Here is a 27,509-nt window from a genome sequence, read left to right as displayed (position 1 = left end):
TGCCTATTTCATTCTTGAATGACCTTTTGATATTTTTGTATGGATAAAGAGAAATGCACAACTGACGTTTTCATTCATTTTGTTCTGCCTTTACTCTTCTTTCCAAACTGAATAGTCCCAGTCCTTTTAATATCTTGTCATCTGTAATCCCCTCAGTTCTCTAATCATTGATCATAGAATCATAGAAGATTAGGGTTGGAAGAGACCTCAGGAGGTCATCTAGTCCAACCCCCGGCTCAAAGCAGGACCAACCCCAACTAAATTATCCCAACCAGGGTTTTGTCAAGCCAGGCCTTAAAAACCTCTGAGGATGGAGATTCCACCCCCTCCCTAGGTAACCCATTCCAGTGCTTCACCACCTTCCTAGTGAAATAGTTTTTTCCTAATATCCAACCTAGACCTCCCCCACTGCAACTTGAGACCATTGCTCCTTGTTTTGTCATTTGCCACCACTGAGAACAGCTTAGCTCCATCCTCTATGGAACCCCCCTTCAGGGAGTTGAAGGCTGCTATCAAATCCTCCCTCAGTCTGCAGAACTGAAGAGTGTTTTCTGAAACTGATGTTTTCTTTCAGAGACTTCAGTTCTTTCAAGGCTCTGCTGCTAAATCCCACATGGCCCTTTAGAAAAGTTGTACTTTGTTTACAGGACAGAGGCAGCTGCTGGCCCCTGTTTGTTGTCTTTCATGCCATTCACATTCTGTCCTCTACTATCTCTTCTTTCAGCCAGCAAGCTGCTCTTAGATGTCCATCAGAGTGGGGGAGGGCTACAGAACATTAAAGAAACCACTTTCCGTATTAGGTAAGAGAGAAAGGTTTATTAGTACAACTTCTTCCTCAATGTAATTACTTCCCTCTCTTGTCATTCTGTACCTGCACCCTGAAGATGTGATAGGTCTTTTCCATCTCTGTGCACTATTATACTATATATGTGCTAAATATTCCATCTTTTTGATCTTTTCTCTTCCCTTAATAAACATTCCTTTCCATTTGGATGTCTGTCACATGCAATGTAGGCGTTGCTATAATGCAACAGAGCATTATTTCATCCTCTCCCAGTATTCTACCTCCCTAGTAGTGACCTATAAAAGATATTCAATGACAGAAGTTCTCATCCTTCTTTTATCAACTCCCTTCGGGTTGCAGATTTCACTCCTCATCTCTTATACATGGCAATAAGCTGACTTAATGCCCCTATCAGCCTGACCTGGCTGATGTTCAGGCCCCCTGATTAATTCTCCCACAAGGCTATTTTAGTGTTTTCAGCTCCTCTTACCATTTCGCAAAGGGACATAGGACTGTTGAATGAAGCTGCTAGGTGAATTCCTGTCTCTCTGCCCAGAGTACAGAGCACCATTTGCAGGGGAAGGAGAAGACCCTGAAGACTGTAGGGGTCAAAGACCAAAGCTTGGTGGAGGAAGATGAGGATAAAAAAGAGCAGAAATCAGAACTGATATACACAACAAAGGTCTAGCAAAAGGGAACCTGGCTATTTTGGTATCATACATCATGTGTTTAGACCACAGGCAGAAACCAAAACTGTAAGGTGTGTCAAGGTCTCCATGCCCGATGGAAATGTGACAATGTTTGTGCTGAGAGGAGAGGCAGGAAGCCTCGATTTCCTCTACACTTCTTGCCACACAATCCCAGGGTAATTAAAAATATTTTTATTGTATCACGGGTCACCTATTTCCGTCCTTCGTCCTTGGCCACGTGGCACCATCATGGATCAGCCTCTCATTTCATACTGAGGTTTGTGCCTATTTGTCCTTTGTAAATGCTCTCCCATTCAGACCATGTAAAAGATGAGTGAGAGAGAGGAAGCTGTGGCTTGCTGGATCATTCCTGAATGGCTGCTTCTGTGGAGTGACCCCTAATAACCCTGTGTGCTGTGGCAACTCCACACACAGATATATAGGAAAAAACAAAACTCCAAATGACAGAAGAAAGATAACAGCCCAGTATTTGGTTCTGTTGATTTCCTGCAATTGTGAGCAGTTGCATAGCAGCTGGGCTTTTATAACGGGGACTGTTCTGTTCGTGTGCTTGAAGGAAATGGCTGTGCTAGAGGAGTTTCAAGCCAGGAGCAAAAGGATGACTGGCCTAATCATTCTGGGTAATGAACCAGAAACAAGCAAGCTTTTGTCATCTGTCGTCCTGACCTTCTGTGTCCTTTTTTGCAAACATCCCAATGACTAGGGATGAGAAGTGAGGTAGTGTTATGGGATGATAAGTCGTCTGACCTGCAATTAAACACCTACAGTTGGCCCATGCCAGGTGACTTGGGCTTGTGGGGCTTATGCTAAGGGGCTGTTTAATTGCATGTAATGTAACATGTAACATTAATTAATTACATTAATTAGATGTTTGGGCTTGGGATGCAGCCTGAGCTTTGGGATCCTCCCACCTCGCAGGGTTTCTAAGTGCAGACATACCCAAAACTGCTCTTTAAAGCCAGGCAGGCAACTCATGCTCATTTTGACATCCACACATTCAGTTGGACCCCATTTACCTTCAGAAACCTTTTCATCATCTGCATTTGGAAAGCAAGCAGGTGCAACTCCATCTGTCTGGGAAACGGACTGTGTTCTGAACCATCTTCAGCACTGCTTTGCTGGCCAGGATGGGCAGGGTAAACCTTTATAAAACAATGATTGCGGGAAACAACATTCTCATGACATTTTAAAAAAATAAATTGTGTCCTACCCATGATCGCTGGCACAGCCAGGCTGTCAGGAACACTTTCAGTGTAGCTGAAAAGGCTTTCGGACCAGGGCTATAATTTCCCCTGTGTGGAAAGAAATAAGAACACTGGCTGCAGCAAAGAACTTGTAAACTTCTAGCATTTTTACCACCATATCAGTTAACACTGCTGTTTTAATAGGCACAGTGGAAAAAATCAGTCTCCATCAGAGTTGTGTCTATACTACAACTCCTACTAGTGTGGTTTATTTACAGTGTAAGCTCTTCAGGTCAGTTACTCTATCTTACTCTGTTTGTACTCTGCTTAGGACAGTACAGCCAAACTTTTGATAGGAGGCTCTTAGTATTAGCATAATACAAATAACGATTAAGGCTGAACTGATGCTGCTGGTGGGAATTTTATTCTTCTTAGTCCATGGTCCTGTAGCAAATCTTACTCAACACCATGCTGAAACGTAACTGGAGCTTTAATATCCGCATCCTGAAAAAGGACAATAGTACGAAAACTGGTAACAACTCTTAAACGGGGTTAGAAAGAGAGTCAGGAAAAACTGTTATAAGCAGATCAAATAGAGTCTTGTATTTATACTGATATAATGAGAATGTATTCCAGTATCTATTCGACCTAGGCATTTATTTCTGAAAATCTTGGTGTATTACTGAGAAGTCTAACAGTTTCTCAGTTGGGGTTTCTCTAGTAACTCTCACTCTGTGCAGAGCTTTCGTTAATTGGGTTCTATGAGCAATCTCCTATGACTTATTTTTATAGTCCCATTCCTATCTGGGTGAATACCTGCATCTCCCAGGTGCAGGTTCTGTAAGAAAGGGTGCAAACAGCCACCCCCATCCTTGTATAATCAATACTAGATGTAGAGGGCAAGGTAAGGTAAGGTCTTTACTCTCTGCTCTCTAAGGTAAAGGTCTGCTCTCTAAGGTAAAAATCTTGGAAAAACTCCCAAATCTCTTCCTAGACAACCAAACCAATTGTCTTCCCTCCCCTATTGTTTCAACAAGGGCCACAAAGTCTCTCATGAAATTTGCTCCCTCCCTCAATTTGGAGGAAGATAGGCACAGCTTTTGCCCAGTTATGGATTCCACAAACTGGGCTTAGAGAAAACAAAAACAAGTGTATTAACTGTCCAAGATAGATTTTAAGTCATTTTAAGGGATAGCAAACAGATCAAAGTAGATTACTGAGCCAATAAAACAAACACGCAAACTAAGCTTAATAAAGCAACTGGTTACAAGTAGTAATTTCTCACCGTAAATCTTGTTTTAGGCAGATTGCAGAGGTTCGTGAAAGCAAACTGCTCTCTCTTGCAGCTTAAAACTCCAGGTATTTCTCTTACAGGCCAGACCCCTTTTCCAGCCAGAATTCCTCCCCTTTGTCTTTGTTTCTTAGATGTTTTCAGCCATCATCCTGGATGGGGATTCAGTGAAGAAAGAACCAAGATTAACTCACTTTCCTGCCTTAAATAGGATTTCCATATGGCGAGCATCCTTTGTTTCCCAGTTTGATTCCCACTCCCTATTAGTGGAAAAATACTAGTAGTCCAAGATGAAATCCAGTACCAGATAACATGATGACATGACCCTGCAGTGTCAAAGCAGCCATGAGACAAGGTTGTTTGCAGCATCCCAGGAAACTTTTCATGAAGGTGGGGGATTAGCATCTTCAAAGTCCTATTGTTCTTCCTAATGGCCCATCCATGCTGATTGCATTCTGTCTGGTGGGCATTCCCCAGTCGTAAATGCACTTGTAATTGTTACAAAGTCAATATTCCTAACTTCAGATACAGAAATGATACAGGCATACAAATAGGATAATCAGTAAATTATAACCTTTCCAATGATTCCTCACATGACCCATCTTGCATAAAACTCATCTTAGTTATGCCATATTCATATCATAACAATATCTCTATGAAGAATATGGGCGTAGCGTCACATGCCCATCAATTTTAATGAAGTCTGCGATTGCCTATAGATCAAAGGCTTGCTTGACGGCAGCCATTAGCACTTTGCAGTGTAACAGTATTGTCTCTGTATTACAGAGAGGGAAACTGCAGAACTGAGGTCAGTGATTTGGTCAAGGTTCCACTGACTGTGGTGGAACTGGGATTAGAACTCATATTTTAAATCCCAATCCACTAGCCACTAGATCATTCTGCTTCTCTGATACTAATGTCACAGTATCCTTATTGTTATTGCATTTGTTGGGAGGCTGTATTTGGTGCTTATGCAAGAAAGGGACTACTAGCAGTCTGCAATGTAAGATGGCGTGGGCAGGTGCTAATCAAGCTGCACATGCGCACACACACAACTGAAACAAAATCTGTGTAGATCCACTGGTAGCACATAGATCATTCCCTCCAAGCTTACCTCTTTCCTTTCTCACCCCCATCTCCAACCAATCACTTAACCCTTGTGCCATGTACTACAAAGTTCCTGAAAGAATTTGAGGCAAATGTTAGCTCCCTCTAGGTCATTGTGGAAGCAAGGCTCTGGTAAGGCCCCCATCATCATAATACTGAGCACCTCACAAACATTAACTTCTTCTCCCAACACCCTACAGGTCCCTGGTCCTTGGAGATGTCCTACTGCATAGAGAGCTGGGAGAAAGGAATGGCCATGCTGTTTGCAGAGGCATAGTTAAGGGGTTCTTCTACACTTGGGAAAAATGCTTATGGGACCAGTTACAGGAAAACAAAGGCATGCCATCCTGGGCCACTAGCAAAATTGAAATGCTATTAGCTGCTTTGATTACTAATCAAGTATTAACTGTTGAATAAGGACCCAAACCATATTTAGAGCCAACCACATCACTAACTTAGTTACAAACTTAGCTAAAGTTCTAGTGTACACATAGATTTAAGCTTGACATTAGGAAACAGGTTCTGTAGTTCTTTTAACAGTAAGACCATTGCTCAGTGGCTCTATCTTGTAAATTACTTTGGGATCCTTGGGTTGAAAGGTACTTTATAAATATGAGATGATTATTTCACAGCTGTAAAAGGAGAGACCATCCTTTAAGTGTTTTCATTTCCCAAAGAAAATGGTTTCTAACACACCTCCCCATCCCTCAGACCGCTCTTGTGTGCACGGACACACAGTCAGATTTAGCAGATAGAATTTGAGCCACTGACTGTGTATGAGATAAAACTTAATCCTTGGAAATGCCCTGGGTTCAGGAAGCAGGAAGTGAGTGTTACTATTTTAAAGTGCTGTAGGGAGCCAATAAGTGTCAGGCATGTGCTGAATGCGGGTTTGCTGCAGGTTTGAAAATAGAAACGTTTGTTCTTTTCCCCCCTTTCCCTTCATCTGAAGCTCTGGATTCCAGGATTTAAATGTTTTACCCAGGACTGTGTTCATATATACATATAAATCTCAATTGTCGGTGTCAGTCATCAAACATGGATGCTCCCTTTTCTACTGTTCTGCCCTCCCAGCTGAAGTGCAGCTGTGTAATTCTTTCGAATGCTAAATGACTGACTGAGCCTCAGCAGTCAGAGAGAATTTTTTATTATTATTACTAGTGAATTCAGCTCTTGCGCCAGCCTATTTTGACAATCCTGGGGATGGAATTTTCTCTTTATCCACACAACAGATACAGCATGGACAGCTGACCACAGCAACACAACTTCCCCTTTATCCCTCCCACTGCTAGGGTGCCTTGTGCTCTAGGGAGTAAGAGGCAGATGGCCCACTCAATCTCTGGACTCTCTGCTGGCATTGCCATCTAGAGCAGGGATCTCAAACTCAAATCACCATGAAGGCCACATTAGGACTAGTACATTGCCCCGAGGGTCGCATCACTTACACCTTTTCATATAAAGATACAAAAACCCCACTCCATCCCTTCCATGAGGCCCCGCCCCCATTCCAACCCCTTCCCTGAAGTCCTGCCCCTGCCCCGCCTCTTCCCTTCCTCCTCCCCTAAGTGTGTGGCTCCCCGCTCCTCCCCCTCCAGCTGTTTGGCAGAAGGAAGCATCTGGAGGTTGGCAGAGGAGCAGGGAGGAGGGACTGCAGGTGAGGGAGCTTGGCAGCTGCAGGAAATAACTCCGGGGCAGGGGAGGGAGCGGGGAGTTTGGCGGGCCGCAGGAAATAACACTGCAAGCTGCGTGTTTGAGACCCCTGGCCTAAACTTTCTCCTGATGTCTGCTATTAAAGTAACTGCTAATGTAGCAGCCAGAAGGGAGCAATGAACCTCATATCTATAGCTGATTTAGAATCAGAGAGGAGGTGGATATTAAGCTCTTTGTGAATATGAGCTAAGTCCAAAGTCCCTGTAAAAAGGCATCCTGCATTCTTCATTTGCCTTGATAAAATATAACCTGTTTGGATCAGCTGTTTTAATGCAAGAATTGTAACATCTGTCATCCATGTTTATCTCCTTTTCCCCTTCTTGGAGTAGCTGCACAGAGACCTCCTTCCCCCCTGAATTACTTGGCATTTTCTTTTGCTTCCCCGGTGAATTACTTGGCATTTTCTTTTGCTTCCATCTCTGTTAGGAACAGGAGCAGCAGTTTTTGCAGTCATCAGCACTTCCTTGTCCCCATGCCCTGCAAGGGTCTTGTCTACTGTAGCAATATTAAGACCTGTAATTCAGCACCTGTGCTCCACTGATAATAGTAACAGCTGAAGCTGTAGTGCAGATTTGGTGCAGTTTTTAAAACCTGTTTGTGCAGACATGCTTAGAGCAGAGCTGGATGACATAGTGGTAAAAACCCCTGAGCCGATGTGGGGGCACAGCAGGATGGGGGATGGCGGAACGGAGTTGGTTCCTGGAGTGAGGGGCCAGGGCACAGTAGGTGATGGGGGTCAGTCATCCTGGAGCAAGGGGCCAGGGCACAGCAGGGCGGGAGATCGGGGTCAGTCACCCTGGAGTGAGGGGTCGGACCACAGCGGGGTGGGGGTGGGGTTGGGGTTGTTCCTAGAGCGAGGGGCTGGGGCAGGGGCACAGTAGAGTGGGGGCGGGGGCACAAAGGATTTCCCGCTCCCAGGTGGTGGCAGCACTGGTACCTATCTCTCTGCCGGAGAGGCTGGAGCTGGGTCCGGGAGCCAGTCACTCACTTCTCTCCCTCAGCAGATAAGCAGAGAGCAGCTCTTCCAGGCTCCAGCAGCAGCTGCTGTTCTTCCTGCCCTCTCAGCCTGGAGCCTGATTGCAGTTGCTCCAGTACTGGTGATTGGAAACTGTCTGGTCCCCTTTTCTACTGGACTTTTTGGTCGAAAAACAGACTCCTGGCAACCCTAGACCTGCCCAGGTTACCATCAGGGCCTTTAGGTCAGCTAGACATGTGTGTCTCTAAATGCTTTGTTCCCAAGCACAGTGGGTTCACAGGCTAGTCTGAGTGGGAGAATTGTGGAATTCTATCCCAGGAGAGGTAAAGGTATGATGCTTGACACCTGAAGGGGTGTCCTCAGAGAACCCAGGAAGGAGACAGAGGTGCAGTTAGCCCTGTAACCCTGACAGCTTCCACATGTGTTGAATTACAAGTCCCACTCTTGCCAGTGTAGATGCAGCAGAGTGAAAGATACCTATCACTAATTAATGTCCACCCTGAGGTACAACTGATGCCATGCTAAGACAACACCATAGAGATGAGAGGATAGGAGGGCTTTGCTTTGCTTTTTCTCTTCTTCTGTCAGTCCCTATCAGTCATGTTCCCTCAGAGCAGTTTTCTGCCCACACAGTGTGAAAGCCCCAGGAAGGCTTTTGCTCAGTGACAGGCTGCAGATCCTGCACTGATAGGAGGCCTTGGTTGGGAAAGACGCTCGCAGGTCAATGGAGAGTATCCTCCTCTTCCTCCAAACTGCCTGTAGGATCACCGCAAAGTGAGGACAGATGGGAATGTCATTCAGTCCTGGGCTCAGCCATCCAGATTTCCAGACTGATCAGGTCTTTTAAGCTGTAACTTATGTGTCTGCAGGGAGCAGCAGTGGACAGTTGACTCTTCTTCCATCAAGGCCCATTTATGTATTTTTCTTTCTTCTTGGCTCAGAGGAAAGAGAGGATGGTGCCAGCACAGAGTGCTGCCTGGTGCCTAGACCTCTGCTGCTGTCTGAATCCCCTGGGAGAACCCTAGAGTAAGGCTCCTGGCTAGAGAGAGCTAGGGCAGATGATCTCTACTATTCTGCTATCCCTCGACCTGTGCAAAGAGAGAGAGGTGATTCCCATTTATGGCTGGGGGAGGGGCATATGCAGGGCTTCTCCTTTCCCAATGGGCACAGCCCCTGCCCACACTTCTTCCCTCTGGGCACTTTCTCTGTCCTTCTACCTTCCTGCAAGGAATGCTCCCCTGCCTCTAGTCAGAGTTTCTTCTGATCCTGCATCCATCCTCCCTGCCCTTACAAAACCTGCTGCCACCACAACACAAAGATAAAAACACCCAGTGCTCACGCTGTCACATCCCCTGGTGGGACTGCACTGGGGCTAGGTCAACAAAGAGAAAAGTGCTAGTGTAGACAAGGCCTTAGCATAATAGCCCATTGGGAGCTTGAATTCTCTTGCCATCACTCATCTGGGACCAGTCTAAGCCATACCTGGGACGGGTCAGTTGTCAGCAGCTGTCTTTGTGATTGCAAACTGTTGTGGGTGTCCCATATAGTGGATTGGACTGCTGGAAATATTCTAGACCAAATTAATCACCACAAGGCAACATACATTTGATTTGAAGGTTGAAATCAGTTGTTTGAGAATTGGGTGCAAGTAACTTGACAGCAAAAAGAAAAGGAGTACTTGTGGCACCTTAGAGACTAACAAATTTATTAGAGCATAAGCTTTCGTGAGCTACAGCTCACTTCATCGGATGCATCCGATGAAGTGAGCTGTAGCTCACGAAAGCTTATGCTCTAATAAATTTGTTAGTCTCTAAGGTGCCACAAGTACTCCTTTTCTTTTTGCGAATACAGACTAACACGGCTGCTACTCTGAAACCTAACTTGACAGTGTTTGTAACTGGGCTACGTGAGCCCCAGATGTATGGCATAACCTGAGTGGAAAGTGTTAGGTAGCTTAGATTGTAAATTCTTTAGCCAGGGATTGGGCCTTACCTATGCTCTGTAAATTGCAGTGTACATTTACAGTACAATATAAATGTTTTCGCTATATCGTGAAAATGTCATTGTTACATTGGTCTTAACGTACCACCTTCTGGCCAGTTTATAGAAATGCACTGAGTTGATCTACAGAACAAACTGGATCTGGATACTGTGTACTCTAGGTAAATATGAGAGCCTGTGAACTGATCACTCACATTGCAAGATTAATAAAGAGAAACTAATAACTAGCCAGATTAATAGACAGACAGTTCTGCAAAGCTGTACACCTGAGACGGAGTTCTAGTGAAGGCAGGAGTCTTGATGGAGAGAAGAGGGAAAGCTGCTTTGGAATAGTTGGTGTCACTTACAGGTCCAAAAGAAATCACACATTATTATTATTATTATTATTTTATTATTATTATACAATCTTGTCCCTGTTGTGGCACTTGACTTGGATACTTATGCTTGAGAGAGAAATTCTACCAATACTTCAACCACTAGTTAATGTGCTAACTACAGAAATCACTGGGTGAAAATCTATGATGTGTGTTATGCAGGAGATCACATTAGATGTTCATAATGTTTCCTTATGGCCTGAAAATCTAGGAATCTTTTAAAAGCATTAACCACCTTGTCCCTGAACTGGGTGAAGTATGGGCTTGTGTACACAGTGAATTAGTGTGCACCAGAGGGATATAAATTCTACTGTGCACTAACTGCCCCATTTGCCCCATGTGGATCCTGCTGGTGTGCACTAAAAGCTCTCCAGTGTGTGTTTTAATGTAGTACTGTTTGAAATTGGACTACACTAGTACACACTAGGAAGCTTTCAGTGCATGCCACCAGGGTCCATATAGGTCAGTTAGTGGGTGACACGCTAGTGCATGCTAGAATTTACATCTCTTTGGTGTGGACTAATGCACTAGAAGACAAGTCCCCAGTCTCATTTGGAATATGTAACTAAAATAGTAAATTGGATTAAAGGGTTTATTTGAGACTCTCCTTGCCATGTATCTTGATCTTTTGCTGCAGCCTCAGTCAGACTGTTCTTCAGAATTATATTTCAAAGTAGTTTGTGTGTCTTTGCTGCATCATTTGCATTGTTTGATTAGTCATTGACCAAGAAGTTAATTAATTTAATTTGGTGGGTTTGGGGTTTTTTTGGCTTGGTTGGATGTTTCTGTTTCACTATAATCCATTTTTGAGAACATTAGTGAAACTTCCATACATTTGTACAAAATGCATTATGAAATGTATTTGGAAAGTAAATTTGCTAAATATAAAAATCTCTTTTAGGTCTAGTTTGCTGGATTTTGTATCTTATAAATGACATTTTTGTAAGGCCAGTAAGGACCTCATCTGACCTCTTGCATAGCAAAGGCCATAGAGCTTTGTCTTTTAAGTCCTGCATCCAGCCCATTACCCTTATGCCCAGAGCCTGCTCCCAGCAGCAACTTGAGATGAGGATCAACATGGGAGCAAGGTGAATATCATGGTTTATGGGTTATTGAGAAGTTACTTTGTGCACTCTATGGCTATTGCTGAATTTGGGGTTCTTTATCATGGCCCAAGGCGTATCGTCTCAATAAGTACAACATAATGCAAATATTCATCATTATTAAACTTAGATGTGCAGGAAAACTGTAAATTACAAAACCAGCTTTGTGTTCTGAAACCTTTTCTTTAACCATGGAAATATTCACTGGGTTGTAATCAAACTGTATTCTGCTCATTCACAAACCTTTGATTTTGTTAAATCAGTATCCCCAGCAGAACACAGACAAAACACAAGCACCAGAAAGGAAGAGGAGGAAGAAAAGGAAAGAATCTCTGTTACTATCAGATGTGGGTGGTTGGTTGGTTGGTTGTAATGTTGTTTCAGGCCTGCAGCTGTGACAACTCCGTAGGGCAGTCTGATGTTGGTCTACTGAAGATAAGGTCAAGCTGTAATTCTGAATCGGAGATGAGGTCTAGTTGTTGGTAAGCAATTCGCTTCTCTTTTCTGGTACCTACATGTGTCAGATAAGAAGACCAAGACCCAATTTGGGACTGGCTAGAGTATGTTGGGAAAATCAAACAAACACCATGGCCTACACTCTATAGGCATTGACACCCATTAGACCTGAATGTTTGAGCAGACAGAGAAAAAGAACAAAGAAGTAGCTCCATGCCTTGCATGACTGAGTCAAAGTGACTTCCATCTGAACCTGAGTCCCTCTGCAATCTGAAGAATACTCCACATCAGGAAGATTATTTTAGACATGTACTATACATTATTATTTCTATAAATGTTCTGGCTGCCTATCCCATAGGTAAGAGAGAGAAAATAGGTGAGGTAATATCTTTCATTGGACCAACTTCTGTTGGTGAGAGAGAGAGAAGCTTTTGAGCCACACGGAGCTCTTCTTCAGGTCAGTAGCTGTGACACTCGGAATATGGGGGATATATGATAGAGGTCTATAAAATCAGAGAAAGTATAGAGAAAGTAAATAAGGAAGTATTATTTACTCCTCATGATACAAGAACAAGGGGCCACCAAATGAAATTAATGGGTAGCAGGTTTAAAACAAACACAAGAAAGTATTTTTTCACGCAACGCACTGTCGTTTTTCACTGGAATGCCTTGCCAGAGGGTGTTGTGAAGGCCAATGCTATACTTGGGTTCAAAAGGGAGCTAGACAGATTCATGGAAGATAGTTCCATCAATGGCTATTGGCCAGGATGGGCAGGAATGGTGTCCCTAGCCTCTGTTTGCCAGAAGCTGGGGTTGGGTGACAGGGCATGGATCACTTGATGATAACCTGTCTGTTCATTCCCTTTGGGGCACCTGCCATTGGCCACTCTCAGAGGACAGGATACTGGGCTTGATGGACCTTTGGTCTGACCCATTATGGCTGTTTGTATGTTATGTAATACCTTTCCTAGACCTGAAGCTAAACTGTTCTAACTTGGGTGCCCAACTTAAGGTACCTATATTTGTGGCCTGGTTAAGCACAGTGGAGTTTCATACCAAACCTGCAGCAAGTTTAATCTGAAATAGTAAAGAGTCCATTTCCTACACTGGGCTAATTACTACTTAAGTAAAGTTCCAATACATGGATTAATGTGAATTAATCATGACAATTCTCGATAGAAGTAAAATAGCCTAAATGGCTTTTCCAGATTAACAGCTGGCTTGTTTCAAATACAGATGAATTTCATTTGCATTCAGTGAATTGAGCACTAACTTCCACAAGGATTGCTTCATTTCATTTTAACAGTAGACTCTAAACTGGAGACCAAATACAATTAAGCTTTGGGTCAACATCCCATTGCTAGATTGCAGCAGCTCTAAAACCCCAGGAATAGCAAATCTGTATCCATATGACTATTTTATAAGGGGCAATTCTGCCCCAACCTTTCAGAAGTTCCCTGACACACCAGAACTGGTGTGGTTCCACTATACAGGGCAGGGCATGGGGGTGGGACAGCATTTCAGATGCTGCAGAGATGCCCCGCCAATCATTTACCCAGAGTAGAAGTCTCGGCCTGTTCCAACTCCAAAGCTACAATAGATGTCACAGAACAGACCTGCTGCTGCTCCGTGGCTCTCCTGTTGTGACAATGCTGACCTCTCCTACTTCTAGGAGAGAAACTGTAAGAGATTTAAGGCCTATTGATTATCACCAGGAGTTTTGGGGAATGGCTTAAAACCACTTAACCAATCCATGCAGGAAACCTGGTTTGAATTTTGTTTTGGGAACTAGATTTGTGTTGATATATTCCTAGACTGTTTAAGAAATGATATGTTTCAAAACTGTAAAGGCATAACATATACTGATATTTTTCAAGGTTGACTTGTTTTTAAATAACATTGAGTTAAAAGACTATGGAAACAGGACTGTCAACCGCACAGTAGCTTTCCATGAACTTATTAAAAAACCCACAGGACTCTGAAGCGTAGGTTGTGGCTTTTGCTGACTTTGTTGGCACCTTGACCAGTGATGTCAATGAGCATAGAAGGAGCTCTGCTCCTCAGGGGGTTGGGTCCTCTGTACGACATTAATTGCTTGCAAACCACAGGTTGGGCACTTCTGACACTAAACTGTGCTGCCTCCATTTGGAAGTTTACAGAACTTCCAGCTCACCTACTGGAGTGAATAACTGGGCACGCTCACTGATCATCTTAGTACATGGGACTTTGATCTGCAAAAGGTTACTCTGGGAAATAACCATCTACATGCAGCACATGAAAAGATAATCCCTGCCAGAAAATATCATAATACCACTACATAAATCCATGGTGCATCCACGCCTTTAATACTGTGTCCACTTCTGGTTGCCCCATCTCAGAAATGATATAGTGGAACTGGAAGAGGTTCAGAGAAGGGCAACAAAGATGATCATGGATATGGAACAGTTTCCATTTGAGGAGAGACTAAAGATTAGGACTCTTCAGTTTAGAAAAGAGACAATTAAGGAGGGATATAATAGAGATCTATAAAATCACGAATGGTGTGGAAAAAGTGAATTGAGAAGTGTTGTGTACCCTTTTGCACAATACAAAAGCCAGGGATCACCCAATGAAATTAATAGGCAGCAGGTTTAATACAAACAAGAGGAAGCACTTTTTCCACCCAATACCCAATTAACCAGTGGAACTCATTACCATGAGATGTGATTGACAAAGTAGAACAGGGTTCAAAAAAGAACTAGATAAGTTCATGGAGGATAGGTCTATCTATAGCTATTAGCCAAGATGGTCAGGGATGTCAACCCCATGCTCAGAGCGACCCTAAACCTCTTGACTGCCAGAAGCTGGGAGGGGTAGACGGGGTGGTTCATTGCAACTGCCCTATTCTGTACACTCTCACTGAAGCTCTGATACTGGCCACTGTCAGTCTGACCCAAGTATGGAAATTCTTGTGTTCTTAAGCCAAACTCAAACAAATGCCCAACAATCTAATGATAGATTTCATCCTGCTCCTCTTTATCTCTGCTTTTTCCCTCTCCTGTCATTGCTTATAGGTAAATAGAAGCTGTCACCTTTGTAACTGGCTTCCTTAATACTGAATTGATTCACTAAGGCCAGATTTACACTAGATTTTTTCTCACTGTAATGTCAGTTAAGAGTGTGATTTTGTTTGTTTGTTTTTACAACATTTCTATACTGGCAAATGCCCAAGAGTGGACATACTTATACCAGCAAAAACAAAAAAAGTGTTTTTCCCAGCGTAGCTTATTTTGTTTTGGGAACTGGCATAACTATACCAGGAAACAGAGTAGCAGCCGTGTTAGTCTGTATTCGCAAAAAAGAAAAGAAGTACTTGTGGCATCTTAGAGACTAACAAATTTATTTGAGCATAAGCTTTCGTGCATCCGATGAAGTGAGTTGTAGCTCACGAAAGCTTATGCTCAAATAAATTTGTTAGTCTCTAAGGTGCCACAAGTACTCCTTTTCTTTTATACCAGGAAACCTTTTCTACTTTAGACTAAGCCTAAGTGATCTCCAAACCCAGCACCAATGTTCAAGGCATCTGTGAGAAGCATATATTGCCATCCAAGTTTTCCAAAGCAGTCTATAGTTCCCTTGTGTATGGTACTGGCACTTAAGTTGTTTGTTATATACAATGAAAATCCAAGCTTTTAAATTGAGGCAATTTTTCAGAGCAATAATCCTACTCAGAACTCTCTTCACTTCAAGTGATTGAGTGCCTTCAAGAGCTTCTTCCTACCTATGTGACACTAGTGCTACCAAATCCGTGAAGAGCTTACAAGGCATCAATTCCTCAAGCTCCTGCGAGGCAGCTGTTTTTCCAAGGTAGAGGTAACATAACACTCCGTGGCTTCTAAAAGAAGAGAGTTCAGACCCCCAAAAAATTAAATAGAGAAAAATTATAAATGAAGCGATAAAGCAAATCAATGACTCCATTCCCGTGTAGTGAATTATAAGAGGCTTGGGGGACACAGCGAGATGTTCCATTTGCCATCTGCTTTATTGTTTAGTACCGTGCTTAGTTTATAATGCTGAAATGTGAAACCTTTCGCTGCTGATATTTGCTGACCTTGTAGAGTCAGTGCAACAGTAAGAAACTCGTGGAAGGTGCAGTAATATAGCAAGGGCCCTCTACCTGGACATTTAATAGCACAGTAGAGGCTTTCCCCTAGACTGCCCAGATTTTTAGTGGCATGGCAAGGATGTTCTACCTGGATATATCTGTCAATATTTGGCAACTGGGCTGGAGCTATGGCAGGATGCCTTCTGGCAAAGGAATTCAAGTAGTTAAAAGACATTTTAATTTTGGCTAAAGATATACCTATAAAAGTAATTTGCTTTGCAGAAACTAAGCACATTAATCAAGAGAGACAAAGGGGCTTGATTACTTTATTTTGACTGCTTTTTATTTTCTTTAGTGCAGAATTAACCCTTCTCATTTTGGATTCATTCTCTGTCAGGTCTTCTGCTCTCTCTCAGCAAGTCTTGATATATTTTGCGCAGTGGAAATATTAACATGCTTAAATCAAATCCAGCTATTCCTGCAGGGTGGTTAAGTGCTGTTCTTATCTGTCCAGCGAATAGGATACTCTTTTAGCCACACCTCTCAAAGTGTCACTGTATTGATGGGTCTCTCTCACTTTCAATTTAGAAATGCTGATATTTTGTAACTTGGAGTGAAAAAATTCCCTTTGTGTTTAAAAAAATGGTCACACTGATTCATAAATTAATCTAAATTAGAAATGGAGACAATCACATTCAGTCCCAACTACCCCATCCTTTGGCCTGTTCAGGGTTGTTCCCCACAATATATTGGTCTAATGACTCTAGTCTAATTGTAAATGGCCCATGTACCAGAGCTTCCACACCACTTCCATTGGGAGTCTGTTCTGCAGGCTAGCACATCCAGTTCTTAGGAAGCTTTTCCTGATATTAATCCTACCTTATCTTTTTCTTAATATTATCCCCCTTCACTTAGTTATAACCATAGAGACCAAGCTAAATAATTTCTCTCCCTGGCCCATGTTTACATCAAATATTTGTAGACAGTGATAATATTCCCCCACCCTTTAGTCCTTATTAGCTAAGCTACGCCTGTTTAGCTCTCCTCATCAGTGTAATTCTTCCAGCCCTTAAACAATATTCATCATTCTTCTCTGAACACCCTCCAGTTGGGCAACTGAACACTGTATTTAATTTGATTTCAGTGTAGGATAAAGACAGTTTATTGCCTCCCAGCTCCATGATGTGATCTCTTTACAGATGACCAGAATCAAATACTAATTTGCTCTGGTTTTCTCCTAAAATAAAATAAACAATGAAGTCACTTAAAGTTATAAAACTACCATTTTTAAAAAAAAATAATTTTGGCTGCATTTTTAGGCTCCTGTATCATAAAAGCAGCTTTGTTTTTAAAAAGTCCTGCTTATACCCTGTGGGAAAACTCTGACAGATGTTCTTTTTAGTGGAAATGCTGCCTGTATTTCTTTCGTATGAAATCAGGATCTCTGTTTATCTACCACTCTCCACCCACCTGAAGTCCTAATCCTCTGTGGCATCACAGTTGGTTTCTGCAAGTTGATGGCTGTGATACCACAAAGGATGGATTATGACCTTAGATGAGAAATAAACCTCAGGACCAGGTGAGCTCTTAAGAAACAAAGACCCTATTTGCATGTAAATGTCACCAGTGATAAAAGAAGCAAGAAACTCTATGTCCAAGATTTCTGGAAAATTGTAAGCCTGTTCACTACATCTTTATATTCCCTTTGCTCTTTCTCCAAGCAACTATATGTTTGCTGGCTGGCCACTGAGGAGAGAAGCTACATCTAGAGAAGTTTAGCAGTGTGGGGATGGGGACTAGAGAGCAGAAGGCCAGTTCCCACTGAGTTCAGTTTTGTACTTGGTAATTTAAAAAAAAAATGCTTTGGAGCTGGTTTGGGGGAAGGGTGTGGAAGTGAAAGTCACACTCTCCCCCCCACCCCAGCCCCCCAATCCATGTATAGACCTGGGGCGGAAGTTTATTGAGTGGGCATGCAGGATCTACCATCCCACCCAGGAGCAGGAACTATGGTTAGCATTTGTACAAGAGTTGCATCTTATGTGCAAATCTAAGACTAAGATCTGGTTGAGTGTGCAGGGTGAAGAGGAAATCTCCTGATAAATTGAGATAGTGACTCTTTCTTTTATAAAGCACCTCAAGATATATGGAAGAAAAACATTGTATTATTATTATTATTATTATAATTTTATTATTAAATTGGTATCTGAAAAGCTAGTTGGTTACTTTCTTCTTCATACACAATCACCAGTGATCATGATAATAATGCTATAATGTGTTCCATATGTAGATCTCAAAGTATTTTACAAGGTTGGGTAAGTGTCATTATCCCTTTGTACCGATGGCATAACAGAGGCCCAGAAATGTGAAGTGACCCAGGGTCACATAGTCACACAGCCAGAGCTAAAACCCAGGTCTCCTGACGTCTGTGTTCAGTTTAGTAGACAACAGTTGGAATCTGAATTTAGCTCTCAGATTTTGCTGATACCAGTGAGGCAGATGGGAATCAAGCTCTCTCCTCCAAGGGGATGACAGCACTATAAATGCTTGTGTTTGTCTATGCAGTAAGCAGATGTGACACAGCAGTTGCCCAGAGTTCAAACATAGGTAGCACATAAGTGTGGTTTTTACAGTCTCTTTTCTTGCACTTCAGAGCAATGAGTTTTGCAAAGTACATAATCTGCATTTTGATGCAAATTTAAGAGGTAAGGATGTTGACATTTCTATATGGTAAACCCATGCTGCAGCAGCAGATTATAATTCCAGACAGGATGCCCATTTTTGGGAGCAGCTTCTGTGATCCTGCTCTCCAAGCCAATGGAGATTAAACGCTTCAGCCTCAGAACATTCCCAGTTGTTTGTGTTCTGTATATAAACACCACCACTGGGAGCCTCTACTTGGGAAACATCCAGGACTGGAATAGCAAGGGGTAGTGCAGCTCAGGACTGAAGTGCATTGGCAGAGCTGTATATGGGGACCCCAGGTCTAGAAAAATAGAAGCTGTTACAGGTCAAGAATGGTATGCTAGACTAAGAGACTGTGGGGAAAGCTTGCACAATACAGGCTTGAAATATGCCTTTCTTTAACCATTCCTACATCATTAGTTCACAGCTTCCCTGAGAAGTATTTCATAGACATTTTAGGGCTGACTGATAATTCTCCACAAGGCAGGCCAAGTAAACAGCTTTATTGAATGTCTCCTGTGCAATGCATGTCATTCAGGCACCTTTTCCAGTGCTTATGCTCTTTCCCCATGTGCTTTAATGCTAACAGCAATAGAGCAGCCGAAGCACATGGAGATGGAGTGGGAGTGGCAGAAAAAAGAGCTTCCACCACTTTCACTCCCTCTTCCCATTGGATTCAACAACCCAAAAGCACATGGGGGAGAGGGAGCAGAAGGGAAAGAACAGAAAGAGAAGGAACAAGAGAGAAAGGAGGAAGAGAAGGAACAAAAGAGGAAAAAGGAGAGAGAAAGAATGAAAGGAGAGAGGGAGTAAAGAAGAAAGCTACAAAGAAAAAAATTACAGAAAAAATGACTGCAATATGGTAGGTGTTTGTTTTCTCCTTTTTAGCTTTTGTTTTGTTTGGGAGAGAGGAGGAAGGTACAGTCCCTGCTATCATTCCTCTTTTCTTCATTTGTCTCCTGCTGCTTCTTTGTACCTTTGTTTCTCTGTCCTTTTGGAGGTGACTGGCCGGTACCGGGTCCCGCACTAATTCTTATCAGACTCTTTGGCCTTTCAGCCAAGTTGTTTGACCAGTTCCCTTGCACAGCATGCGAATTAGCTCATTTTGTGCATGCAAACTACGGTGCCCACAAAGTTTCTCCCTTAGAGAAAAGAACTAGTTGGTTTTAGACTAATGGACTGAAATTTCCCTTTTCTCTCTCTTTTTCTCTCTTTAAAGACAATTCCTCGTCTTTCCAGGAAGATGAAGAGGTAGATATGGAGGCTGTCAACTGGCAGCTGAACAGCACCCCCATGAATGGGCACTCTCCTATCCCAACCACAGCTCGTTTCCCCACCTGGGTGACTTTCGATGACAATGAAGTCAGCTCTGCTTCCCTACAGAAGCTTTCTCCCTTGAAACCAGACACCCCACCAATAGCAACGCAGACTGCAGATGTGAACTGTAACCTTGCTGCATCCTTTAAGAAGAGGGAGCGCCCCAGGAGCACGTTGGTGGACCTCACTAAAGTTCAAAAGCTAGATCTTTCCTCCTTAAATAGGCTGCCTTCTGTTGGAACACCCCCCTGGAGTGCTACTAACCCTTTCCTGGATGAGTCTCTGAGGGATGTCCAACCCTCACCCATCAACCCGTTCAGCTCATTCTTAGAGGAACGAGATAGGCGTTCCCACAGCTCCTCTCTCTCCAGTGCTCCAGGCCAAAGCCAAAGAGACTCCCTTATTATCCTCTACCAAGAACCTGACACTATCAGCTTCAATGAGTCAAGCAAAAACTTAACCCACACAGATGCTGTCGAGCAGCTCAAGCAGCTCCGGATTGGGGATCCAGATCTCCTGAGCAGCCCAACTCTACCTGATGATGACCCCCTGATGCCATTTGAGGTGGATGGCACATTGTTGAACTTGGCCTCATCTCAGCCCAAGGATGGCTGGCCAATGATGCTCAGGATACCAGAGAAGAAGAACATCATGTCATCTAGGCATTGGGGGCCAATCTACATCAAACTGACTGCAAGTGGGTATCTACAGCTTTTTTATGAGAAGGGTCTGGAGAAGCCCTTCAAGGAATTCAAACTTGAGATCAATCATGAGATTTCAGAGCCCAAGCTCCAAAACTATGATGAGAATGGAAGGATACACAGTGTGCGGATAGACCGCACCATCTACAAGGAGAAAAGGAAGTATCAGCCTAAACCAGCAATCAGCCATGCAGCAGAAAGGGAACAAGTGATAAAGCTAGGCACTACTAATTATGAAGACTTCCTTAGTTTTATCAGTGCAGTTCAGGATATATTAATGGACTTGCCAGCCTCAACAGATCTAAGCACAGTAGGATTAAATTATCAAGAGGAAGAAATCACTGTTGATGTCAAAGACGAGTTTCATGGCATCTTGGCCAAAGGAGACCATAGGATTCTCCAGCACAGTGTGCTGACACATGTACATGTTCTCAGCTTCCTTTCTGGCCTTGCAGAATGCAGGCTGGGCCTTAATGATATACTTATAAAAGGGAATGAAATCGTTGCACGGCAGGATATTATGCCTACCACTACCACGAAGTGGATTAAGTTGTATAACTGCCGGTTCCATTCATGTGTGGATGAGGAAATGTTTAACAGCTCCCATGTTATCCAGTTTAATCCCTTGGATGCCTGCCAATTTGAGCTGATGAGGTTCAGGACTGTGTTTGCTGAGAAGACTTTGCCTTTCACTCTGAGAACAGCAGCCACTGTCAAAGGTGCTGAAGTGGAGGTCCAGAGCTGGCTGATGATGTCCACTGGGTTCTCCTCCAACTGTGACCCTCTAACTCAGGTCCCCTGTGAAAACGTGATGGTCCGCTACCCAGTGCCAAATGAGTGGGTGAAAAACTTCCGCAGGGAAAGTGTCCTGGGAGAAAAGTCTTTGAAAGCCAAGGTGAACAAGGGTGCTAGTTTTGGATCAACCAGTGTGTCTGGTTCTGAGCCGGTAATGAGGGTAACTTTGGGAACTGCCAAATATGAGCATGCCTTTAATTCCCTTGTATGGAGGATAAACCGACTGCCTGACAAAAACTCAGGTGAGTAGAGAGTACTGTGTCTGAGTGGATAAACTTAAAGGAAAGGTATATTTTGGGGGCTGGGGGACATAGGAGTTACACGGTACAATGGATAAACTATTGTCCTTTTGGAAGGTTCAAAGGGGCATCAGTTGCATGAAATGGCTGGTTGTCTTACTCATCCTATCAGTGGTTTAATGTGTCTCACAAAGAAACACTGTTTTTGACAAAACCATTTTGGTGTAGCCACATGCAAATATGCCTTCCAACCATGGTTTTGTCAGTGCATTCTGGGACTCTTGCCTAAGCTTTCCCATAATGCACTACACTGTTTCTGAGAACTGGTACTTTCTGGGTAACTTCCAAATGTAAGACACTGTATTGTGTGATATCAGGGGACCAGCTGAATCACTGTAGCTCCACCCTTGTGACTTCCTATCCACAATGTTGTAAATTGCACTGGTTCAGCAAGACCTGAGACAAAGATCTCACTGCATGTGTTACAGCCAGAGTTCATACACGTACGAGGTATGGTGGTTGTGTGTGGACATAGGGCACTGTGTAGACATTACAAGCTAAAAGTATTCCATGCAACAACTTGTGGCTACATCTTTCAGCTAGTGTGGACAGGGACTAAGACCTGATTAAACATTTAAAGGGACACTGTCAAGGTAAATCATATAACTTAAAAATCTGTCCTGCGCTGTATTTTTATAGTTATACCTTTAATTATTAACATTCAAGTAATCTGTGAAATCTAATTTACTTTTTACCACCATTACCATTTGTTCACTTTCTGCCCTTCACCCAGCTTGGGCAGTGAAATCTGACCCATCTAGTTTACTTTCTGTTTATAGTAAATTACCTTTTCTGGTTCCCATGCCCTTGGCTAATGCAGTTCTATGCATAAATGCTGTTTAAAATACTGACTTGTTCCTGTACCTGTCTCACTGGGCCCGTTTCTGCCTGTACTTTTTCCCTACAAGAAAAGTTCAATGATGCTCTAGAGCTGATCCTTTCTGAGAACATCTGTTCTCATTTGGCAGGAGGGAAGGAAAGCATTAAACTAGTGCTTCTCACCTTTTGGATCACTTTTTAGCTCAATAAGGGATCCATCACAGAGTACAGACCTGGATAAACATCTGTCTGACAACAAATGAGGCTTGGAGAGTTTACTTTGGAGGAAAGATTAGAAGCAAAGAGTAGGGGGAATAAAAAGAAACCTCAGGATGAAAGACTAATTTCATGTCAATAGCAGCATGCCTGGAAAAAGCCATATTGTCAACCTGACCCTAAATGCAAATAATGATGTGCTTGCTAGGAAAATCCCACTATGCCGCCTGCATGACCCCTCAGGTCAGGGGATGAAGTTCAGTGACAATTCTTCTTCTCTGGCACCATCCATCTGAGGATCTCTGTGCTTTACAGACATTACAGCAGGGAAAACTGAAGCCCACAGAGATTAAGCATATGTCTGCGCTTCAAGATGGAAGGTGCAATTTCCAGCTCAAGGTGACATACCCTGCTAGCTCTGATCAAGCTAGCATGCTAAAAATAGAGTGTAACCCTGGCAGCGGGAGGGGCTAGCTGATCCAAGTACATAAACATCCAAGTTGCTAGGCAAGTACTCAGGGCTGCTATCCCTCACACCACCACAGCTATGCTTTATTTTTAGTGCGCTAGCTCAGTCATTAGGCCAGGTATGTGTCCTCGAGCTGGAATTTACACCTCCAGCTCAAAGTGTAGACATAACCTTAAATGACTTTTCTAAATTCACACAGCATGTCATTAGCAGAATTGCTCACAGATTCCAGAATTCTTGACTCTTTTTTGCCTGCTCAAGCCATTAGTGATGCTCTCTTACCCATTTTCTTTCACCTTATGTGAAATGTTAACCCAAGTCTCCAGTTTTATCCTTGTCTCTGTCTGTGGCCTTACATCTGCCTCCCAGAATGGGAGGATGAAGCTGAGATGCAGTGGAGAGTCTTCCCACACAGTACTGAGCAGTAGCGACACATGGGTGCTAACTGACTGTCTGATACACCTGGGAGGAAGAGAGGTGCCCTGGCTGCAGACAGCCTCCCCGTCAGGTCACAGTGTGATTTGAGGGAAAGGAAAGGGGAGCAAGCATTATGACGTGGCCACTGTACCTGTGGGAAGTGGTGTGGGAGGGAATCCTAGAGTATTTGTGGAGGCAGGCCTAGTATAGTTTGAATCCATCGCTGCCTCTCAGGGGCTATTTATATTTCTTGACAGCATTTATCGATGGCTCTAGATGCTCAGAATGTACAACAAATTTTAAAAAAATACACAGTTGCCTGAATGAAGCCACCCACAATAGTCAACCAAAATATAATAGAGACCCACACATCTAGCCACCCACAAACTTCAGCCCTTATCAAAGGGTGGGCTTGCTGCATGTCCTGAATGTTGACAAATCCGAGCTCTGGTAGACCAAAAAGGGAGGGCAAATTCCACTTTCAAGGACCCCTATGGAAAATACTGTGCAGCAGCCCCCTCCAGTTTAAATTAAGGGGGATCTAGCTGCCTGTCCTTACTGACTGCCACTGAAGGTGGTATTGGGGGGAGAGAGTGGTGGGTCGCTCAGGTAACTAAGTCTTAAACCATTTAACCTAGTGCTCACTTGCAGATCATAAAATCCAAGCGCCGGTCTCTAGGAATTATTTCTGTAGCTTCACTGCCTTAGCCTGACTTCTTGTCTTTGTGGTTCCTTATGAACAGGCCCTATGCTCTCCAGCTTTACAACCTGCCACCAGGGCCATCTGCGAAAGTGTCTGGGCCATTTGCTTGTGGCTACAAATTCAAAAGCATATGACTGAATCAAACAATCCATGTATTTAGCCTGTGTTTTTCTCTTGGAGGCAACTAATGGCAGGATTCCACAAAGTATGTTGCTGAGCTTCTTCCCAGAACAGTTTGGTAAACTCTATTGCTCTTCTCTGATTCACAATGAACATGTTGATACTGGCTGATAAAGGAAGCCTGTTTATAGGCCCCATGGAGCCTCATAGTCACAACTGGATGTGATCCAGTACAAGAGAACTAGCATGTGTTTTTACCCTCTAAGCAGTGGAACAAAAGAATGTTAAGAAAATATCCATACAGAGGCTTCATGATAGTGGGGGGAAAGCTGTACAAACAAAGCAGAGGTGTGACCCAAACCAGAATCTTGGATCTAGATATCCTGAGCTGTGGAGCAATTTGACTATGGATCCAGTCCCAAGCATGCTGGCTGGCCCTACCTGTAAAATGGACCAAATTAAAATCCTAGATCTCACCACCTCTGAACTTTGGGGACAGTTGAATCAGGTCCCTTCCAAACATGGCAGCTTTGAAACACAGATAATTTTCAACATGGACTTTATTGTGAGGAGTAAGTCATTGAAAGTGAGAATGAGGTGTTTGTGACTCAGGGAGGCAGGAAGCCAAGAAGAGGATGAATCTGTCTGATGTCTTCTCGGTTTTACTACAAACTTTATCCATCTTTCAGACTGAGGGGTCTGATTGGGTGTGGTGGGGGAAATAAAAGTATAATGTTATATTTTGTGACCCCTGGTCAATTAGTGACTGCATGGGTTCCATGTATGTTGTTATAACTTTGTGTATTATTTGTATTCACAGACATTTCATTTATATAACATAAGTGCCAGACATTTGAGTGGGCACGAACAGTAAATGTTTCAATTAAGTGCACAATGAAATCTGCATGTACTGTTACTCGTTACTACTACTAGAATTGATTAAATAGTTTAAAAATAAATGACACCTTCCCCACATGATTTATGGCTCAGTTCAGTTGTGCAGAGTTCAACTGACTACAGTTCATGGGGTCATGTTATGTGTAAACCAACATAATTTAGGCTAATTTAGGGACTGATCCTGCTGTCTTTGAAGTCGGTGGGAGTTGGCTGAGGCTCTTAGATTGCAAGTTTTTCACAGCAGAGACCATGTTTGTTTTGTCTCAAGTGCATCAGTGGCACTCTATAAACAATCAGAAACAGTAAGTTCAAATAAATAAACATTAGGTTTGTTGTGATAGTTAAAGGCCTTGCTTATTTGTCCTGTGTTGTCAGACAAGTAGATTCAATGTTTAGTTTCATTCTCATGATGTTATGCAGTGTCCCAAGGTTTTGTTTTTTTTTGTATTATACATAGGGCTAGTTGCACCACCTATCATTTAGTTTGCTTGACATTTCCTATTACAAGACCCTGTTTTGACAAACTTTAACTGTTTGGGCTTAAATTTTTACATGCCAGGCATCTTCCTCTGGCTTTTTTTTAAACTTCAGCCAGAGAGGAATCAGAGAAGGAGGCTAGGGGCACATCCGTTGTTTAGCCCATGTTAAAAAATTCTTGATATCTTTCTTGTGAAATGCTCTAGTGACCCCATGCTTTGAAGCAGGGATTTCAAAGTTGGCAAGGGGTGGTCTTTGTGTCAGGGATGTGCCATTTACTGTTCACATGAAAATCCACCAAAATTTGGCCAATTTATAAGCCTTTGAAAAGTTGCATGCTCAATAGAGATTTGTTAGAGCTTAACAGCAAAAATCTCTGAAGAGCCCATCCTCACTGAGCATGCTCGAGCCTCTTACAGCTGTTAGTGCTTAACAGACTGTCAGAGAACAATAAAATGTGTTCCTTTCTCTTAGTTCCAGTGCCTGGGCCCACCCCAGCCTGGAGCAGCCATTGCATGGAAAGTGCTTCTGATGGTCAGTGGCTCTGTTTCAGTCCAAACAGTTAAAGTTTGTCAAAGTTATAAGCAACTGAAAATAGGGTCTTATAATGGGAAATGTTGGGCAACTTTAATAAGCAGTGCTCCCAGCCTTGCCTGTAACTGGTGAAACTGTCTTTCCCAGGAGGTATTATTGGCTCTTGACCGCATTTAATGTGCATGCTCATAGCTCTACTGCAGCTTAGGAAATGCCCACTTTGATAGACAGCCAAGATCTATTTTTAAACACAGGATCAGGAGCCAGGAATTCCTGACTTCGTGTCCCAGTTCTGACACTGTTATTTTCTCTATGGCCTTTGGCAAGTCACAGGTCTGCACTGGAGTTGGTGCACAGCCATACTCTTCCCCAAGCCCCACACTCCAAGATAGCTCCACAATGGATTGTGGCTCAAGAAGTTCCCTTGTGCCCAGGAGTAATGTACCTATTACACCATTCCTCCAGATGGTTCAGCATGCTCTGCTTTCTCTGGCCGGACAGCTCCATTGGCCATTGGAGGTGTGGATATAATGCTGCCCCCTATCCATGTTAGTCCCCCTTTCTGGGGTGTTTCTGCTCACAGAAGTTCTAGGAGAATACAGTCTCTGTGCTTAAAGGAGACTGTAATTGTACCCACCCACAACATATAAAATGTTGGGAAAGATTCCTTGTGCTCCCTCCCCTTGTGCATCCATGCTGTAGTCAGACACAGTTTGGTCCTTAATCTCTCTCTGTTTCAGTTTCCCACACCCAAAACAGGGGAATACTTCCTTACCTTACAGTGGTGGGCTGCAGATTAAATATAGATATTGGGTACAATTTTCAAAGCATCTAAGTCCTGTTTTCAAAAGTCAATGGGACTTAGCCTCATGACAAAAGGCCCAGATTTTTAAATGTATTTAAAATGTATTTACATATTATTTTTATTAAGTAAAATGGTACTTAGGGTATGTGTCTACACTGCAATAGGGAGGTGTGTTTGCAGCCAGTATAGACATACCTGAGCTACTTTGTCAAAGATAGCTCCAGTAACAATATCAGTGAAGCCGCGGCAGCACCAAAACTTGAGTATGTGCTCAGGGTCCCAGGCAGGCGGAGCTATCTCATGCAGCTGGTCATGCTGCCACAGCTTCGCTGCTACTGTTACTCGAGCTAGCTGTGACCTATCTGGATCAGAGCTAGTTTGGATATGTCTATGTGATGGGTTGGATCACAGAAACCCGCTTGGGACTGCCAGCTGATGTGTCAAGACTACATCTGCCCCCACTTTCCCTGCCCTCCCA

At 43.1% G+C, this 27,509-nt stretch overlaps 1 protein-coding gene across 5 annotated transcripts in view; it reads left to right on the top strand.

Moving 5' to 3' along the window:
* Positions 1–27,509, top strand: part of STON2 (stonin 2) — a 130,142-nt gene that overhangs the window by 73,235 nt on the left and 29,398 nt on the right. For 3 of the 5 annotated variants that reach the window (XR_006282035.1, XM_043516486.1, XM_038407356.2), the window contains exon 5: positions 19,682–21,517. Coding sequence is in view for 2 of the 5 variants with exons in the window: in XM_043516486.1 (XP_043372421.1) it covers positions 19,682–21,517 (1,836 nt within the window). In the remaining 3 variants the exon portion in view is untranslated. Of the gene's footprint in view, positions 1–721; positions 801–4,215; positions 4,360–19,681; positions 21,518–27,509 lie in introns of those variants that run through there. The other 2 variants (XR_006282037.1, XR_006282036.1) reach the window with 2 other exon arrangements.

Source organism: Dermochelys coriacea, chromosome 6 (genome assembly GCF_009764565.3).
Source record: "Dermochelys coriacea isolate rDerCor1 chromosome 6, rDerCor1.pri.v4, whole genome shotgun sequence".
Lineage (NCBI taxonomy): Eukaryota > Metazoa > Chordata > Testudines > Dermochelyidae > Dermochelys > Dermochelys coriacea.
The sequence above is the reverse complement of the archived record's forward strand: the minus strand, read 5'-3'. Positions and strand labels throughout refer to the sequence as shown.